The following is a 20,665-nucleotide window of genomic DNA, read 5'->3' as shown; positions in this document are numbered from 1 at the left end:
CAAGTTTTGTCAGTATTTTCACGCAAGAAGGGAAACTCCTGGCAAAAAAGGGCTGAGTCTCTGATTCCTGTGAGCACTTGGTTCCTGGGGGCAACAAATAACTGTAATGCTACCGTGGAAATGACACCAGCTTTGAAAGAGGGAAGCAGCCAGAGGACCGTGGTGTTCCCAGACAAGCCAGCTCTGACTTGGCTTCCCCCTCCAGGCTCCTTGTACCCTGTCCCAGTCACACGTAGGCTTTGGACATCCGTGTGCACGGCTGGGCTGTGTCCCTTGCTGCTTGCTTTTGTGTTGGTTATGGAGCCGTCATTCCTCAGCCCCACACCCGCCGGCCACCCAGGGCTCCCGCCTCATGTCTGGGCCTGAGACCAGGCTCAGAGACCCAGCAGTCCCCCTGTGGCACCCCCTCCTCACAAGTCCTACTTTCAGCTCCACAGACCTCCCGTCTATGATCCCAAGTCTTAATAATTCCTCTTCCTTCCCTTGGTTCTCTCAGCCCTAGAGAGTAGCTGTGTCCTGCAGTTGCTAGCCCTATGATACCTCAGAGTTCTCTTTCACCCCCCCAGTTACTGGCTTCATACTTAGCTAACACTTTGTCACACAAATCTTCTCTGCCTAGCCCCTCACTGAGACCCTCACTCATAGGTCTTCAGATGTTCCACCTCTTGGCCCTATTTCTTCCCTAATATTCCTTCCCATGCTCAGGACAACCCTGGCCCAGCTACTTAAACCCATTCTGAATCAAGGTTTGGAACAAATGCATCTCTTCTTCCCTCTGGTGGGTGTCTCTCCCTGTCCCCTCCCCAGCTCCTCCGTGGCTTGCCGCTCCCATCTTTCTAATCCCAGCCCTACCCAGCCCTCATCCCTCGCCCCTCCCTTCCCTCTCTTCGCAGTTCCTTGAATCAATTGGCCTTTGCACAAGGCTGCAAGGCTGCAACAAAGTGCGTTATTTCTTTATAGTTATATGTGCACGCCTTATCCCTTCCCAGAAATAAGGTACAAAAGCCAGTTGGCATTTCCATGTACACCCTCGGGGTTCTCTGACCTCCTGTCGCTCTTGCCTGCATTCTCATGGGATATGTGGCCTATGCTACTTTGTATTGCTCTTAGTCTCAAGCATACTTCAGATTTTCCCAGCCTGCACAGAAGCCAATCCAAGGTAGACTCTGTGTCTTATGCTTTAGGTCCCTAGCCTAACCCAGCCCCGCTTCTGCTCACCAAAAGGGCTCAGGAAATGTCTGTGGGTTAATAATGTGTTGCATCTCACTGAATCTAGGACGCAATCAACTCTAAGATGCACTGTCATTTTTCTGCACCACTGAGAAAGAAAAAAATGTGTCCAGTTAAACTGTGACTTGGTCGTGAGCTGTAACCCAATTTCAGAAATGTTAAAACGTGAAAAAACAATGTGCCTTGTAGATGCAATGAAATAAGCTGTCCCTGAGCTGGGAGGCTACTTGAGTGGTTGGGCATTCTTGTTTCCTTTGAGCCAGCTTTTCAGGGACTGGGGTTCCTCCCACCACCCCGTGTGGGTGCTCAAGAGTGTGGTGGGCTGGGTTGGCAGGTTTAAGACCTGAGGTGGGGGGAGGGATGGGCAGGCAACGGCTTCATATGCAGGGTGGGCAAAAGATTTTCATGTGGCTGAGGACGGAGAAGCATGTCCTCCTGCAAAGGGCACTCGTCAGAGGCTCACAGGCGGCTCAACACTGCTTTGGTGCTGAATGGCAGCAAGCCCTGACCCTCACTGCCGATCCCCAGCCCACCCCAGCCTATGCTTTCACCCTGTTGATTTGCTTCACGCCTCACTTTGAAATCGCAGATGGTGACTGTTACCTTTTGCCTTTTCCTCAGGGTCCAGTTCTTCCAGAGCAAAAGCTGTATCTGTCTCGCGAAGCCCATGCTGGGGACCACAGGAGGACCAGGACTCAGGGCCCGGGCTCAGAGTGCCTCCGGTTCAGGCTGCTGTGTCCTTCTCCTGGTGATTAAAGGCTACTTTTCCCCTTCAAAGCATAATCCCTTTTAATTACATGTAAGCCCTTTGTCGGAGAAAAGAGGCAGGCACTGTGTAGGCTCCTTTTTAGGAAGACAAAGAGAGACCTAAAGGCACAAGCGGCTGGGCACTAAGGGAATTGAGGTGGGGGCATTTCATGGGAAACCAAGACCCTCAGGTGTCCCCTCCACCAGAGGGGTTTCTGGGGTTCCTGAGGGGATGTCTTTGGATAACTCTGATCCTTCAGTTTGGGACAAAATCTCTGTGCATAAATGTAGGTTGGGCATTTGTCCTCCGCAATGGCCCACCATGAGCTGGCATCCAGGGTGTGACTGCCCCTTTACGTCCAGTCAACTCACCTGGCAGATCTGAAGTGATCTCTCCTCTTTTGAGCCCTTTCTCTTGCCCTACAGTGCTGTGGGCCAGCCATTTGGGGCTCTCTGAGCTTAGCGAATGATAAATGATGTTTATGTCTTGTGCTAACATTGACCAACTTGTTCTGGCTGCCTGGAGCAGGGTTGAACCCCAAGGTTCGGCAGGACAGAGCCTGTGATTGCTTTGCAATGTGTGGCACAGGCTGGGGTGTAGGAGCGGTAGCGGGAGAGCCAGTTACTGTCACCCCAGCTGGACAGACTCATCATCAGGCGATGGACCTGTGACCCCGAGGGCCACCCACATAGAAGCTTCCCTCGTTCTTTACCACAGGACTTTTTGTCTCTACCTCCTCAAATCTCAAAAGTTGTTTCTCATTGAAAGACTCTAGATCATTTGATAGTTCATGAGTGTGATGATTGGGTGTTTCCTCACTTGTGAAATGTACCTCCCTCAAACCTTGTGATGTCAGCACATTCCCCATCTGATGTGAAAGAAAAAAAAGAAAGAAAGACTCTAGACCCTTGAGACCTTAGGGGTGGAGGGAGAACCGTAGGGTAGGAATGGATGCTGACTTCATGGAGTTGGTGGGGTCTGGTTAGAGACACGGGACATGGACTTGGATGACTCAAGGAGGGTGTGACAGGCCTATAGGCTGTGCATGGTGGGGCTTCCAAGAAGAGAGAGAGAGCTTCTGCTGAGAATGTCAAAAAGGCTCCTTATAGGTAGTGGCATTTATTGAACAGATAGGCTTTGATGAATCACAAAATGATATTTTTGTTTGTGATTTACAAACTGTGTTTGCATGTTATTTCATTTTATACTCACTACAATTTTGTGAGGTAGATATTTGCTCTATTTTACAGATGAGGAAACTGAAGCCTAGTGAGATTAAGTACTTTGCTCAGGGTCTCACATGACAATGCTGGGTTCTTGAACAAGTAAGCCATTTAAACTGTACGCAAAGACAGGGAGGCAGGAATAGCTTATCCTGCCCAGGAAAACCACAAGAAGTGAAGCATGACTGGAGTGAAGGGTATGGGTGGAGGATGCCGGAAGAAGAGGCTAGAAAAGGAAACAGAGGCCAGACTGAAAAATTGATGACAATGATTGATTCAATTGAGGTTTACTGAGCACCTATGAAGTGGTCTGCCCGCCACCCCCAAGTGCAGGCATTGCCAAACAGAAGCAAGCTCTGTGCAGAATCATTAAGACCCTGCTGAATGCTAAAGAGCATGGGTTTCATCAGGAGGGAGGCCATGACAGATTTTACTCCAGTGGCCGCCAAGAGTAGTCCGTTCACACTGGCAGCAGCGTGAGGGTAGATTAGAAGACAGCAGAGACCATGAGCAATGGCAGTGACAGCCATGATGGAGAGAAGGGGAGGGACTGGAGAAATAGGAAGGAAGGAGACGCAGCGGTACTGGGTGATTTGTTGGAAATGGGTGGTGAAGGGGACAGAGAAGTCAGCTAGAACTATCAGGGTTTGGGGGCTGGCTGGGAGGATAGTGAGATGTTTACAACTGAGAAGGGGATGCCTGAGGAAGTCCATGGGCAGTAGAGGAAGTGGGGGAGAAGAGGGGTTTGCATTTGTTATATTAAAGTTGAATATTATATTAAAGTTGAATGTTATATTAAAGTTGAATTAAAGTTGTTATATTAAAGTTGCATTTGTTATATTAAAGTTATATTAAAGTTGAAGTCCCTATGACAACATCTGAGTGCAGATATGCAGCAAGCACTGGATACTTGGGTCTAGAGTCAAGAATGAGCTTCTAGGATGGAAACATAGATTTGTGAATTATCAACCTATAGGTGGAAGATTAAGCCCTAGGAATGACTAAGCAGATTACCCCAGAAAGATAAACTTGGAGAGCAAGTGACATTGCTCTAGGGGAGCTACAGCTGGTGAAGGAATATACCTCCTTCCGAATTCTCAAGGGGAAAAAAAAAGTGTAGCTATCAGATATTAGTTATGTAAATAGTGTTCTGGGATAGTTTTTAGGAGAAAGTTAAACTATGAACACTTTGTTATATTCAGTTGATGATACTCTAATTGCATTATCATCTAATTGCATCTCTAATTGCATGTTCTAACTGGTGTTCTTTCCTGAACAAATCTGTTTGTTGGTGTTGATGTATATATAAAATTTACCATTTTAACTATTTTTAAGTGTAGAGTTCAATAGTGTTAAGTGCATTCATATTGTTGTGCAGCCATCATCACCATCAATTCCAGAACTTTTCATTTTGCAAAACTGAAACTCTGTACTCAATAAACAATAATTTCCAAGTTCTCTCTCCCCCTAGTCCCTGGCAATCACTGTTCTACTTTCTGTCTCAATGAATTTGACTACTGTAGGTACCTCATAGAAGTGGAATTATATTTGTACTTTTATGTCTGGCTTATTGCATTAAACATATTCTTTAAGTTTCATCCATGTAGCCTGCTGTCTTAATCCATTCAAGCTACTATATAACAAAATACCATAAACTAGGTGGCTTATAAACAACAGAAATTTATTTCTCACAGTTTTGGAGGCTGTGAAATCCAAGATCAAGATGACAGTAGATTCTATGTCTGGGGAGGGCCTATTTCCTGATTCATAAATGGCATCTTCTTGCTGTGTCCTCATGTTTACCCCAGTAGTAGTAGAGGGGTAAGGGGTCTCTCTTGGGCCTCTTTTTATAAGGGCACTAATCCCATTCACGAGGGCTGTATCCTCATGACCTAGTCACCTCCAAAGGGCCCACCTCCTAACACCGTCACCTTGGGGTTTAGGATTTCAATTCACGAATTTTGGAGGGACACATACATTTAGACCAGAGCACATGAGGCAGAATTTATTTCCATTCATCTATCCATGGTCATTTGGGTTGTTTCCATCTTTTGGATACTGTGAATAATGCTGCCATGAATATGGATATGAAAATATTTGAGTCTCCACTTTCAATTCTCTTGGGAATATATCCAGAAGTGGAATTGCTGGATCAAATGGTGTTTCTATGTTTAATTTTTAAGAGAACTATTGTATTTTTTTTTTCCATACCAGCTGCACCATTTTATGTTCTGACCAGCAGTGCACAATGGTTCCAATTTCTCCATATTCTGGCCAACATTTGTTATGTTTTGTTTTGTTTTTTTAATATCTATCCTAATGGGTCTGAGATAGTAATTTCATCATGGTTTTCAGTTGTATTTCCCTAATGATTACTGATGTTGAGGACATTTAACTCTTTTTCACTCTTTCAATTTTATACTTATATTTAGGTATGAATTTGCTTCCTTAGGTAACTACAGTTGTTTAAAAATTATGTCAAAATAAAAGCTGTATTCTCAGTTTTCTCAAATATTTCTGAGAATATGCCTAGTCAGTCAAGAATAGTACTGATAATTACTGCTTGTTTCATTCTCATAATAATCACCATTAACATAAATTGATTGGGGTAAACGTGAAATTGATGGAAACTCAGAGAAAGCAGTAGTTTCAAGCGAGGACCCTGCACATGGATTGAGAGTTGTGAAGTCAAGTGATGAACCAAACTAACTTATATTTGTCTTCAGAATTATAAAGAAGTCAAGGCAAATGGTGAAGTTTTAAAGATCTTGTCATTTCTATTAATATTTCTGAGGGTTGAAAATGTAGTATTATAAAGGAAGAGGTATTCTGTTAATTATGCCAATTATTCTGCCAACTAAAATTCAGAGTGGAGAGAAGTAATTTATAAGTTTTAAAAGTTCCATTTGGAAAAAAGCTCTGGAGAAATATATAAGCAAAATGAGTTTGAAATTACTGTAATTTTGGAGTGTAGATAAATTTGATAATGGAACTAATACTAATAGAGCACCATCCATTCACTTGAAATAAGCTGAGGAAAATGGACTGCCCCAAAACACATCAATGAACGTATATTTCTTTGAAAACAGTGATTTACAGGTGGGATGAGACGGCATTATGAATCTATGTCATAAGGATAAAGGCAGTTTAGGGATATCATAATGTAAGATAAAGAAAAATATCTTGATTTCTAAGTTTGAGTTTAGTTCTACCAAATTCAAAACTAAGTCATTGGGCAATTAAAACCTGAATCTCCTTCATTTATCATGAATAGCATACAAATTTCTTCAGTTTATTCAATAATATTTAATGAGATAATAGTGCAATAAATAAATACTAGTTTATGAAAGTTATGCATAGAAAAAACTCCTAGGCTGGGTGGCAGCCACCAGCAGGTTGGCTGCCTGGCTCACAGATTTGTTCTTTCCTGGGAGTGTCACCCCATTGCCAAGGGAGCAAAGTCTACAGTGAACATTTTAATGCCATAGGTCCCTGCACCCTGACCCTGGTAGATTGGTGAGGTATAGTCACGTGACTGTTAGCTGGACCAATCAGAGCCTATTCACAGAATTTGAGGCCGTGGGTCTGAGAGGAGCGAGTTTATCCTTATAGAAGTACAGAAGCTCTGAGGAATTAGAAGCCATGCTGAGTCACTAGGTTCAGTTTGTGCACCGTGCAAAGGCCACCCAGTGAAGAATGGGGGCTGGACTCTCACTTGCTTTTGCTGACCAAGCCTTGGACCCTGGTACAGGGCTGCCTCTAAGGAAAGGGAGTTCCTTTTTCTTTTCACAAAAGTGTCTTCTGCTTGCCAAACTGTGAGGCTGCCTCCTTCCAGAGGAGCACCTTTTCTAATAAAACACAGGCTGGCGAAGGCCCTGAGGCTGTGTTCCCGCCACCAGGAGAAATCTGATCTGCAGTAACAAAGAATGAAGGGAATGTGCAGAGAGGCTGAGGTGGAGAGCGTGGGTCCCAGCGTTTGCTGAGTCCCTGGTTCCAGCTGTCCTTGGGACACAGCTATCCCCCTGCTTTTCAGGCAGTTTAGCTGTAAGACATTCCCCTCCTTCCAACAAAACCTATTTGGCTTCTATCGCTTGTAACCAAAAGATACCTGACTTATGTGCACTATCTTACTCAACGAGAGGATATGACCTGGTCTCGAACTCCTGACCTCGAGCGATCCACCCGGCTCGGCCTCCCAGAGTGCTAGGATTACAGGTGTGAGCCACCGCGCCCGGCGAGAGGATATGACCTGGACCAACTGACATGGGGTAAAAACACTGGAGTCTATTGGAATGTATCTGATTAAAATTCCTGGGTAGGTCAATGATCATAATACTAATATAAGTATTAATATAATAATAATACAGCTCAATGGAGTTGCAGCAAAGTTTAAAGGAGAAGAGCTCTACTGTCATGAATATCTTTCAAAAAAGTAAAAGAACTCCAAGATGCTCAATACCGTCAATTCCTGCATCTATAAAGAAAAGGTTCACAATTTTTCAAAACTCGCTAAGCACTGTCAAGGCATAACAAGTAAGAAGATGTGCAGCAGGTTCAAAACACATCAACCATCATATGTTATTATCTGGGACTGAAGCACTTTCATAGTTTATCAAAACACTAAAAATTATATCAACTTATTCTCAAACACTTTGGTGGCCAGTGAATCAAGTGGGATATTTATTTCCAAATTTGAACCAATCTTTTGTTTAAAATGTATTTATCATTCACTAAGTGTCACCAGAATTCTTTCTAAAGAGCCTCAAAATGAAACTCTAAACACATTTTTCTCTTTGTTTTCAAAAGTAGAAGTAATACCACATAGCTTATCATCAGAGGAAATGATGATTATTTCAAAACCATTTGGCATACAGTAGAGGAATTTTTCTAGAAAAGTAATCTCTAAAAGTCCCATGTTTAAAAATATCTTTGGAGGAGCAAAAAATTTAAAATCATGAGAATTTGGGTAAAGCATTTTCACCTACTTCCTCAGAACAGAATAAAATTAGTATCTATTACTATGGATTACTAACTATATTATTAGATTAAATTTATACTTTTTTCTGAGAATGATTATATCAAAATAAAAATAATTTCTGAATTATTGAATAAAACAATAACAAAACACATAAAACAATTCTTTACAGACTTGATGGAAATGTCATCTCAGAACTTAGCTTTTACCTAAAATACCTATGGTTCAATTTTATCTATTAATCAATCTTGACTACTCTCTTACTTGACATGGTATTATTGGTAAGGCTTGTGGCTTGGAGCTATTTGCCTGTTGGTTTGATTTGGCCGGTCATTGCAGCAAGAATGGCATACCCATTTTCTACTTTGCTTTGCTAGGAGCATTTACACAGTAAAAGAGGACCAGGCTCCATCACTAATTATTGTGGAGCAGAAATTAATGGCCAAAGCAATAGAACTTAAGGATTCAGTGGTATTATGGAATAATTGGCCTCATAAGCTGAGAAATAAATTATATTTTACTAATTGAATCTCTCCTAATAGAATCTTGCACATCTGCTGGCATTAATTTAATCTTGTCTGTAAGAATTTTGGACTTCAGGTTGTTGCTATTATTGGGTTAACATGCAGATATTGAATTTTAGCTTATGAAAACAGTACTATTTGAAAAACTATTCACCTGAACATTTCCACAAGCTTCTTTCTTGTTTAATGAGAAGAGACACTTACTGCTCTAAGCAATCTTTACTCAAAAGCACCTCTAAATATTGCAGAGCCACTCTAGGGGACTGGAGGAAGAAGTCTAGGATGGAAATCTAGGGAACTTATTGTTTTAAAGGATGCTACACGAGTGTTCATCACAACACTGCTTCTAATAGCAAAACCTGGAAATTTACCAAATACCAATCACAGAAAAATGGATAAATGAACTGTGGTATAGTCTATCAAATCTCTTATAGAAATAAGCATGAACAAACTACACCTAGAAAACTATGAATAATTCTCCCATAATCAGTGCTGAGCAAAAGAAGCTCAACACAAAGCAGTCATAGCCTTCATTCACATAAAGTTCAAGCATAGGCAAAACTCATCTCTGATGTCTGAAGACAGAATGGTGGTTACTCTTGTGGGAAGGATGGTAGCCAGAGAAGGTACACGGGGCATTTTTTGTTTTTTAATTGAAATCTTTTGGAGACAGAGTCTCACTCTGTTGCCCTAAGTAGAGTGCAGTGGCATCATCGTATCTCACTGCAACCTCAAACTCCTGGGCTGAAGTGATTCTCCTGCCTCAGCCTCCCAAGTAGCTGGGACTACAGGCATGCGCCACCATGCCTGGCTAATTTTTCTATTTTTAGTAGAGACAGGGTCTCACTCTTGCTCAGGCTGGTCTCGAACTCCTGAGCTCAAGTGACCTCCAGCCTCGGCCTCCCAGAGTGCTAGGATTACAGGCGTGAGCCACCACGCCCGGCCTGCAAGGGGCATCTCTGAGGGTGCTGGAAACATTCTGTCTTTTGATCTGGGTGCTAGTTACATGGGTGTGCTCAGTTTGTGAAAAGTATCAACCTGTAAACTTATGATTTGTGCACTTCTCTGTATGTATGTTATACCTCGATAATAATAGTTTAAAAAAAAAAAAAAGCAGGTGAAGGAAGAGAACCCAATGAAAGAACCTGAGCAGAATGAGCTAGAGATGATGAGGGAAATTCTGGAAACAGGGGTGCCCTGGGAGCCACACAAGGAGGAATTAGTGTGGACTACCAAAGTGGCTCAAGACAGGTCAAGCCGGATGAAGACTGAAAGTTTCCCACAGGATTTGACAACTGACCTCTGAGAGAACAGCTTGAATGGGAGGCAGGACCAGACAGCAGAGGGTTGAAGAGTGAGACACAGAGATGGAGGGAGAGAGAGTGATGCAGACAGCCACTGGAGGGAACATCAGCCCAGGAGGTCTTCATTTCCCTGAAGACAGGAGAGATGTGACCACGTCAAGGTGTGGGAAAGAGCCAGTTGAAAGAGAAATATTCAAGTTTCTGGGGGATGATTGATGGGGTTCCCAAGGAAGGGGAGGAGGTGGAATTAGCCTTGGGCAGGGGAAGGGGCACCTTACATTCCAGGCACACTGCAGGAGAGCGGGCCAGGAAGTGCAGGTGCAGCTCAGAGAGGGAGAGGGGGCCTGGGCTGAGGGAGCTCTTCCTGGTGGCTCCTGTCTTAAATGTGGTGGAGAGGCCCACAGGGCAGTAAGTAAGATAATGTGAAAACACTTTGTGAATTAGAATTTGGTAACAGATTGCAGATTTATTATCTTATCTTTCCTTTGCAAGCAAAGTACCTGTGTAGTTGGCCATCTACAATGAGAGATTCATTTATAGACTGTGTAGAGAGCTCAAGGGGGGAAAATTATTCATAGACAATCCTCTTCCTCCCCACCCAGACACACACGCCCCCACCATTACATTCGTCTAATTCACTGGCAAATTATAGGTAAAAAGTCTTGTTATTTAGTTCAGCTTGACAGTTTAACCCAATAATCAGCACCAACAAAAATGTTTTCTGGAAATTGTTTCCCCAGGTTCAGCTACTTCTGATCCAGCAGGGCTGGACCCTTTCAGAGTCTCCTGTCCCCAGGGAGAGCAAGGTCTACTTTTGGTCCTGGAGTTAGTCCACCTTTTTTTTCATTCTTCAGGCTGCTTTGGCAGTTCAGCCGGCACCCTTACCTCCATTAAAGGCTGAGAAATTGGGGAAAATTGTATGTATGGAAATTAAAGATCTGGAAGCGCATTCATGTAAACTATCTTGGCCTGGTACCTTTGGAATGTCTTCATGGACTTCAGGAGGCGATGGTGTGGAGTCCACATACCCCCATGTGAAGAGCTCTGCTTTAAGCAGAATAAAGCTAAATTAAGTTATCAAAAATGAGAGGCAGGTTGTTATTTCAAGCACATGTTATGTACTCACTTCCAAAGCTCTTTAGAGCTTTGCTGACTTGACATTCAGAAAACCACAAGAGCCTAGAAATTTTACATTTTCTGGGTATTAAGTGCAGAATACTTGCCAGATAGCAGAGTTTTAGGGGGATGCTGAGCAGTGTTTCATGGCAGACCATTCGTCTGGGCTGTTATCACATGAGCCTTGATGACATGCCGGCTGAGCAGAGTCTGATGACACATGTAACTTCACTCCTGGGGCCTGCCCTGTCACTCTGAATCTCGGGACATCCTGAGCTCACTGTGATTATGTATCAAGAGTCACACATTCCAAAAGGCTCCAACCAAAAGCAAGCAACAAAACCAAGTGACAAACTTAAAACAGAGAGGGAGAGATACTCCAGTGTCAAAAATAATTCTTCAGAATCATGGACCTAGACCAATTCAAAACAGCTTCTTTGCAGTGATCCATTTCATAGAAATAAGATAAATAATAGTAGTAATTTGAGTATCTGTGTGGAAGGGGCGTGCTTCCTTACAATGCGAAGGAAGGAAGACTTGGTCCCTGTCCTGGGGAATCTGCGATCAGGAGGTTGGAAAGTGACATCTCCACAGACCTGGAAGCTGCACTGCCTGGTGACTCGCAAGGCTGGCCGCAGAATTCGCCTCCTGGTGCAACCTCGCAACAAGCACGATGGGGAGGGGCTGTCTTCCACTTACCCACTAAGTGGCAAAACCAAACAATGCCCACGATGATGTCAGTTTGTCAGTTGCCATCTGACCGGGAGCATGGGCAACGCAGAAGGAAGATGGAAACTGCTTAGGCAGCATTTTGTGAGGAGGTGGAAGCAGCGTGGGAAAATATTTCACATGGTTCTTGCCTACTCAGCCTGACAAAGAAAGCTTGTGGTTTGTTGTCAGATTCCTTCAACTGAGCGTGTCAAAAGGAGAAAAACCTCTCTTGAGTGAGAGGACTCTCTTCAAACAGCTCCCTATCGCCTCCCTTCCCCATGACTCACACTGTCTGCCCTCTGTCTTCTCCCCTCCTCCCACCTTCTGGGGCCAGGGAGGGGAGTAGAGAAGAGGTCTGTGCATAGCGACAAACTGTACGTCAGGCTTCACTCCTGCCAGGGACTCATTTCGGACTCCCCCCACTAGGAATGCTGCATGGTCATTTTAGCAAACGCAAAAATAGTCGTGGAAGCCATGGGGCCCGAGCAGACCCCCCAGTGGTCATCCCAGCATCCCCCATGAATGGTGTGCTAGCAGCTTCCATCCCTATAGGTTAATCAAATTTTGATTTCCTTTACTCCTTTATGAAATTAAATTATTTTAAAAAGTGCTATTCTTTCATATCCCTTAATCAAGAAAGATTTGAGTGTGAGTACTGTGGTATTGTGGAATATCATGGTCTTTGGAACTGGACACAACTGGGTTCCAATCTCAGATCTGCCACTTAGCTATGTGACTTTTAAACCTCTCTAGGTTTTACAGTTAGGATGTTGTGATTAAAATGATGAGAGAAAACAAATGATGAGAGAAAATGTTTGCATTAAACCAGAAACTGCTCAAAAAAATATATGAGGACCTTTTTCTTAATAATAATTAATAATAATTTTCCTTAATAATTGATGCTTCTTAATTTTTCTCTCAAGTGCTATTTCAATTGCTAGATAATATTTGGAAAAATATTAGACACGGTCCGTAGAAGTCCCTTAACACAGAAGGCTACACGGCATTTTTAGAGGTCACAACAGGTCAACACTGGTTTCTCAACAATGCCTGGAGAGACTGTCTGAAGTGAAAGCCCTGTCATCAAAGGCAAGACAAACCTTGCTGTAAAATAGTTATCACTGGCTTTCAACCTTTAGCAGCCAAGCTGCAGCTAGGGAATGGCAAACACAGGGGCCTGTGCTGAGGAATTAATCCCAGCAGGGCTGTTACAAACCTTTTTCAGAGCACTTAGGTTTGCCCTCTGAAAGACGCCGCATAAGGACTTTTAAGAAATTCTTACTTTTCAAAGTAGAGACTCACACCCTGTGTAGAAGGTGCGTCCGTGGTTTGGAGCCTCTATGCCATACGGGGTGAGCCCTTTGGCTCCCATTGCCTTCCTCATAGAGTTGGCATGTTCAACAAGGGCAGGGGGCGGGGGCCCGGGTGGGCCTTGGGCAGAATGTCAACAGACCTCTTGACCATTATTACTGTCGCTGAAGACACGAGAGATCAATACAGATCAGTCAGAGAGCTCTATTGGCAAACTCCTCTGGGTAAGTGTTTGCTTTCAAACAGAGCAAGCTTTTGTCAGTGCTTCCTAAAATCGTTTGCCTTCCACTTTTACCATGTTTGCCATGTCCATGGAGCACCCGTACTTTAATATGTTTAACTGATTTTAAATTGACTCATTTTTTACTCTTAGCTGAATCCTAAGGAATAATCTGGGAAAATCACAGGTTAATTATATTTTTCTAGAACACTTTAGAGCACAGACTATTAAAATACATTTTTCACGTACCTCTTAAAATCATCTTGTTGCACCAGTAGGCAAGCCATACTTTAGAAGACGCTTCTTTAGATGATCAAATATATCACGAAAAAAGTTACTGCTACAAGTAGGGGATTAACAATTAATGGTTATTTTTCTTTTCCTATATTATTTACCAAACCTTCTCCCAACCCCTTTCTAGTTGAAAAAACTTTTTTTTTTTTTTTTTTGTGAGAGGAGTCTCACTCTGTCACTCAGGCTGGAGTACAGTGGCACAACCATAGCTCATGGCAGCCTCGAACTCCTGGGCTCAGGTGATCCTCTTGCCTCAGCCTCCCAAGTAGCCGGGACTACAGGCATATGACACATTGCCCAGCTAATTTTTATTTTTTAATTTTATTTTGTAGACAGAGTCTTGCTATGTTTCCCAGGCTGGTCTTGAATTCTTGGCCTCAAGTGATCCTCCTGCCTGAGCCTCCCAAGGTGCTGGGATTACAGGCATGAGCCACTACTCCCAGCCTGAAGAAACTCTTAATAAAGTTCTCCCTTTCTTTGGTATCTAAAAATACTTTTCATATGCACCGTCTCACTAGAGCCTCACAACTACCTGCGAGACGAGCTGGACAAACATTATGATCCTCCACTCAGAGGAAATTAAGGCTCAAAGTTTACATTATTAATACTTACCCAAAGACACATAGTTCATCAGTAATAGTGTGGGAGTAAGAACCTAAGCCCTGACTCCTCATCAGTTACATCCCACTTCTCCTTCCTTGCATGCTCTTGGGTGACAGGGACCAGGTGTGAGTGGTATGTGCATGTATTTAAGCTACTCTCATCATCATGTATCAATTTCAAAAACAGGAACTTACGTCAAGGGCAACTTGTCACAGTGACTGGATTTCTGTCCCGATTAGAGAATGCATGTCTTCCACTCTCTTTAAGATTTTGATGATTGAGAACATAAGCTTTGGAGTCAGACCCCTGGGGTTTGAAACCCTATTCCACTGTTTATTAGGTGTATGACCCTGGGAAATGTTTTTAAATTTTCATTTTGATTAGTTTCATCAGCTGTAAAGTGGGAATAATAATATCTGTTGCATAGAGTTGTCGATAGTGGCTGTTGAGAACACTGACATCACAGGGCTATGATTAAATGAGGTGATAGGAAATGAACAGCCTATAATTGTGCTCATTCTAAAGGAAGCGTTAAATGATAGTTATTATTACTTGGATGGGAAATGTCTACTGTTGATGCATTTGCTACTTAATGTCTTGAAATCAATGATAACAAGATTGAGCTTTTAAAATAGAGGTCCATCTTCATACATATAAAAATATCCCTGTAATAACAGGATGTCCACTCAAACATTTGCATTTCCCCTCTAAATGCAAGAAAAGTACACTATCCTCTCTCTGGCCTCATTTCTGTGACTGAGTAACCATTGTCATCCCTGCAAATACCTTCACAGAAGCGAAGATACTTCACATTTTTATAGGCTTAAAATGTGCATTCATTCAGGTAACTAACTCAACCATTCTTTACAACTGCCCTGTGCTGCATGCAGTATTATTCTCATTTCACAGATGAGGAAACTCTCAAAAAGGTTGGATGACCTGCCAAGGTCAAATAGTGTGTAAATAGAAAAGTTGAGGCAGAAACACAGGCTTTCTCATTCTTTCCCACCACGGGAGTTTCTGGCAAAACAGGAAATACACGCATGGTTGAATCCTCCTTTGTCTTATATCTCCCCTTTCTGGTACATAATGTCATAAGCTTCCACAAAAAGTTACCCAACACATCAAGTGGGGAGTGTCCCACCTTCCACTGACACTAGTGCAGGAATAGTTAATTCTCCATTCGACACTACCATGGGGCAGCCGTAATTTCATCCCTTATATTTAAACGGGGAAAACAAGCAGCTGGAATGGAGCATTCTCTATAAAGGAAAACTGAGTCATTTGTTTTTTGCTGATTTCCATTCTAGCCTCCCCCTGTGCTGATAGATGGCAAATAGCGCCCAGACTCTTTGGTGACTCATCCACATGTTGGCAGTTTGTCTGGGGTTCCAGCTCAGTTCCAGGCGTACTGATTTCCTATTTCCTCCCCGTTTCAGAAAGTATCACAATAGGCTTTAATTACCACAGTGAGTATCCAAAGGGAGGAAAAGATCGGGTTGGTTTTAGAAACTGTTACACTCTTTCAATCCTGAAAATGGGAATTCCGACCTGGAGCTTGCAGGTGAATACATCACCCAGCCATCTTTATAAAAGGTCAAATGACCACCTCACGGGGCTCTGGGTCCCAGATTTCACTCTCACTTCTGAGAAAAAGGAAGGAGAAAAGAGAATGGAGAGGAAGGGAAAAGTTAAAGGCAGACACAAGGTGGCCACTACTGGGGCGCCTTTCCTCAGAGCAGGGAATCCGGCGGTGGGGCAGCTTCCGCCTTCCCGCCCCGCCCCCCGCTCCCCGCCCCGCCCCGCTCGCTCCCCGCCCCGCCCCTCCCGGGCTGCCATTTTAACTGAGCACATTTGCAACATTAGGCGGTGACGGGCTGCCCCACTATAGAAAACTCGGTTAATACTAAGTATTAATCTCTCGTGATGAGATGGTGAATTCCATTTGAAATTGTTTCAGTGGAGTCTGTATCCTATTTTTATTCAGATTAAAAGGTAGGGTTTGTGAAAACATTCCCCAAAACTTTGGTAAAACAGTTTAATTCACTGGATTTGAAAAAGCTGGCTCCAAGACTGAATTTCAGCCAGGAATAAATGTCTCGAAGGGGCATATGTTCTTTGGTGTATAAGTATCCTTGTTAAAAAAAAAAAAAGGTTTCGATAAAACAGTTATGCCTGGCATGAGAAAACTCCCAGGGTCGCCTAGGTTGTTCCACCCTCGCATAGGTTTCCTTCAGCTAATGGAAGTGAGAAAAGGCAAAGCACACCCCAGAGCAATCCTGCAGGTGTCACACTTCCTGCGTGGGAATCAACTGGAATGGGCGCTAAACGTACAGATTCGCAGGCTCCATGATCAAGCTGCTCAATGAGAACCTCTGCGAGTGAGGCCCAGGAATCTGTATACTTAACAAGCTTTCCAGGAGGCTCTGACGCACCCAGCATTTGGGAAGCACCCCAGAGGAGGGCAGAAAGGCCGGTCTTCCACTGGCGTGCGTGGCAGGGTTTGCCTTCGGCCTCTCTCATCCAAGTCCAGTGAATTCTCACTGCTTTGGGATTGCTACAAACCAATTACTGCTGGAGGAAAAGTGGAATTGGTTTATACTAAAGAAATATAGCACTGACTTCTATTACATCACCAAACACAACACACCAAAACCAAACACGCAAATTTTGCGGAATTTCCGCTTACTGAATCATGTAACTCAGCTCTGAAATCTTTCATGTGAAGCTCTTATTTGACTACACGTTATGTATCTATTTGTAATTCAAAGACAAAGACTCCATAAATATAAAGAATGTTTCATGACCACAAAGGCATATTCTTTCTGCAATCTTAGATTGTTAGCAACTAGAATCTCCTTACAAAACAGATTTTTAAAAAAATTACAAAAGAGGTTGGGCCTGTCCGGGTTAAATCAATAATTTGATCAGCTCAAATGACACAACTCAAGCAAGTGCAGCTGTGGTTTTGGTAGCATTTTATTTACTCAGAATCGTTGGATTTACCTGATGTAATAACAGACAGTGGTGGCTCAGGTGAAGGAATACGTCGCATAAAGCCTGATCTCAAACCAGTTCACCAAGTATGTAAACAATTTTGGAGGCTTGTCTATGTGCCAGGAAATTTTGCTGGTCACTATGGATAAAATTAGGCATTAAATTAAAAGAATGCCTCTCAACTCTTAGCTGTGTGTCAGAATTACCTGTAGAGCTTTTTAAAAACATTAATATTGAAGTATGCACCTCACCACACACCTGCTGAATTGGAACCTTCAGGGGCAGCATCCAGGCAGGCAACTGAAGTTATAAAATCTCTCCAGGTGCTCTTAATGCAGAGCCAAGATTAAAAACCACTGTGTTAAATCCTACAAACAGCCTTCCCCTTCTGAGAATTTTTAGCCTACAATAGAAAATACTGATGCAAATTTGCCTGTAATAGGACATGTATTAAGAACACATTTTAGACAGAACACCATAAGGTTAGATAATATCACTTGGACGTAAAAACAAATGTATAGACAGAAAAATAAATACACAATTGACAGAGGTTATGGAAAACAAGGAGATATTTCTTGGTAGATTCTATTGCATCTGGTTGGTGGAAGAAATAGTAGACTCTGCTGTTCAGTTTTTTGGAATTTCAAATTAAAGGCTTATACTCAGAAAAACTGGTTCTCATTTAAAAGACACTGCTTTAACTTTCTCATAATTCTGATGTAAGTATTTGAAACCATATAAAGATTCTACAAAGAAATTATCTAAAGTGTATACAATTTGTATTAAAACTATACAATTTTTTATTTGTATTTTAGGGTAGAGCTACAAATAACTAAGTCCTGCATAAGACTGTGTATGTTGTCCAGGAGAAATGAAAGGTTAAACAAATATGCTGTGAACATGTATGAACATATACTAGATGTGTGTTTAGATGAATTCCAGGCAGTCGTATATCATGTAAAAAGAAATATAAAGTTTACAGTCTGGCTAATGAAAGGGTCTCTGAAGGGCATTCTCTGGAATGCATTTCTCCTGGCAGTTGCTGTAGTGGACTGAATTCAATTCTAAGCAGATTTCTTTAATCCTTGCCTCTAACTGGGTCAGTGCCATCTGATTTTAAGTATTATTGCAGGAGACATATTCACAATGATTATTGAAAGATCTACAACAACCTCTCCCTGGAAAGTTACTTTTCCTTTGATAATGCTTGAAGACCTAATTCACATAAGTTGAAAAGTCTCAGGATGGACCGCCACTGTCATAGGGGAGGGACAAGCGGAGTATAGCTGGTGGCCTTAGATAATAAACATACCAAAAATTCCATTGAGTTTTTTTTTTTTAATAGGCTCCTTAAGAAAAATGCTTAATTAGCTTACTATATTCTTTATGTTGGTTCAAGAAGATTCTGTTGGGTAATTTGAAGACATGGTCTTGAAATTTTTCAGAGTTGGGAGGATAAACATATCATTTTAAAATCAGAAAATCTAAACAAAACAGTTGATTGTGTGGTCACCTCGCACCACAGACAATTATCAAGAGTTGGGCCAGTGATAATATTTCAAGATAGTTGTTAGGGGGTACTCATTAACTTAGGATCCTTTGTGTATTTCCCAGCATCAAACAATAAGAATTCTTTTATTGTTTGTAGTTTGTCAGTGATTCTCTTCGGGGTTTTAGGTTTATAGATAGGGATCATTTTATCTCCTCCTTTCCAAGATTCTTTCTCTTGTTTAATTGTGCTGTCCAATATTTCTAGTACAGTGTTAAATAGTAGGAGTAGTAGTAAATAGGGATTGTGGTCATGTTTCGCTCTATCAAGATGTCCCCAGTGTTCTTTGCCCATTAAGTATGATGCAGACTTTTTAGGTTGCATCCATTCCATCCCCAGATAAAATTAAATGAATAGATTTTATGTTACAGGACCATCCATGCATTCCTGGAATAAACTCCAGAGATTACAAATGTAAGTGGCACGAGGCTGGCTGGGCCTAAGGAAGCTATAGTACCATTTCTCAAGTGAACAAACTAAGGAAGAAAGGATCTTATTCCATTTGCTTTTGAGATTTCTAGACTGAAAATTCACCACAGGAAATATAAGTTATCCATCTATGTATCTGCAAATACTCATTGCCCAAATGTGTACTGTAAGAAACATTTTCAAATGCCCTCTGTCTTCGTAACTGAGTCTTTAAATCATAGAGCCAGACTCCCTAGAGATCTCCAAACCCTGAGACACTGTCTCTCACAACCCCCACGGTATACCAGCCACGAAGACTTCTGGCAGCCACTGGCTCCTAGGAGCTCAGAGCTATGGCCCTTTGCCATCAGTCAGGTCTCTCTGCCCGTTTGCAGCCAGTCGCCTTCCAGACTAGTGATTTCTACAGTGGGGACAGTAGCATCTTTTCTTGTTTACTGGACTTTAGAAACTGAAGTGTCTGCAGGCTGAGGCTTGTAAATAGGATGAGGTGCCAGAGACCTCACAGGCAGGATTTCCCCCCCACCTCACAATATGCAGGTTGGAGGGTGTTGAGGAATGGGAAGGAGAGACTAGGCAGGCAGGAAGGAATGACAGCAAGGAATGATACCTCCACTGAGGTTTGCCAGCGAGGGGAAACGAAGATGTCGGTTTACCAGGTAATAATGTAAGATTCTCTGGCTTGGTTGTCTTAATGTGTGTTAAAATTTATCAGCAGTCCCCCACCTTTTGGGCACCAGAGACCATTTTCGTGGAAGACAATTTTTCCACGGACCGGGGTGAGTCGAGGGTGCAGAGATTGGTTTCGAGATGATTCAAGCGCATTACATTTACTGTGCACTTTATTTCTATTACTATTACATTGTAATATGTAATGAAATAATTACACAACTCAGCATAGGTTGAGGACCCTCGTTTAAAAGACATATGAAGGTTTTTTTTATAATTTATAATTGTATACATTTATGGGACACAGTAATGTTATGATTTATGAATACAATGTGGAATAATTAAAGCAAGCTAATTAACATATTTATCACTTCATGTGAAGGTATTTTAAAGTTTATAAATACTAACACCTATTATTTAATAGTGAGATAGTGATTAAGAGCCCTGACTTTGTAATCTGACAACTCTATATGTGAGCCCTGGCTCTGTCAGTTACTGATTGTGTGCTCTTAGACAAGTGTCTTAAACCTTAGTTTTCTCATTTGTAAAGCAGAAATAATACACCAAACTGTTTCTTAAGCTTGTTATGTGGATGAAATGAGAGAATATAGGTTGAATATATAGCACTATGGAAGTTCAATAAATGTTAGCTACCATGATTTTCTCTTTAGGTTTCTATAAATAATATGATTCTTTTATATTTCATATAGTGAGGGCTAAAAAATAGGCCTCAGGGCTAAGAGGGAAGCTGTTCATATCCCTCTA

At 42.2% G+C, this 20,665-nt stretch overlaps 1 protein-coding gene and 1 non-coding gene across 2 annotated transcripts in view; one reads left to right on the top strand and one right to left on the bottom strand.

The window, feature by feature from the left end:
• ABCA4 (ATP binding cassette subfamily A member 4) overlaps nucleotides 1–1,947 on the bottom strand; it is a 132,594-nt gene extending 130,647 nt beyond the window's left edge. The window contains exon 1 of the mRNA XM_045547502.1: nucleotides 1,834–1,947. Coding sequence (XP_045403458.1) covers nucleotides 1,834–1,899 — 66 coding nt within the window. The 5' untranslated portion in view covers nucleotides 1,900–1,947. The remainder of the gene's footprint in view (nucleotides 1–1,833) is intronic.
• An 806-nt stretch (nucleotides 1,948–2,753) lies between these two features.
• Nucleotides 2,754–2,852, top strand: LOC123636320. The gene has a single exon (XR_006734506.1). It is a non-coding gene; the product is annotated as a small nucleolar RNA U13 (small nucleolar RNA).
• The last annotated feature ends 17,813 nt before the right edge of the window (nucleotides 2,853–20,665 follow it).

Source organism: Lemur catta, chromosome 3 (assembly GCF_020740605.2).
Source record: "Lemur catta isolate mLemCat1 chromosome 3, mLemCat1.pri, whole genome shotgun sequence".
Lineage (NCBI taxonomy): Eukaryota > Metazoa > Chordata > Mammalia > Primates > Lemuridae > Lemur > Lemur catta.
This window is presented reverse-complemented; position numbering and strand designations above follow the sequence as displayed.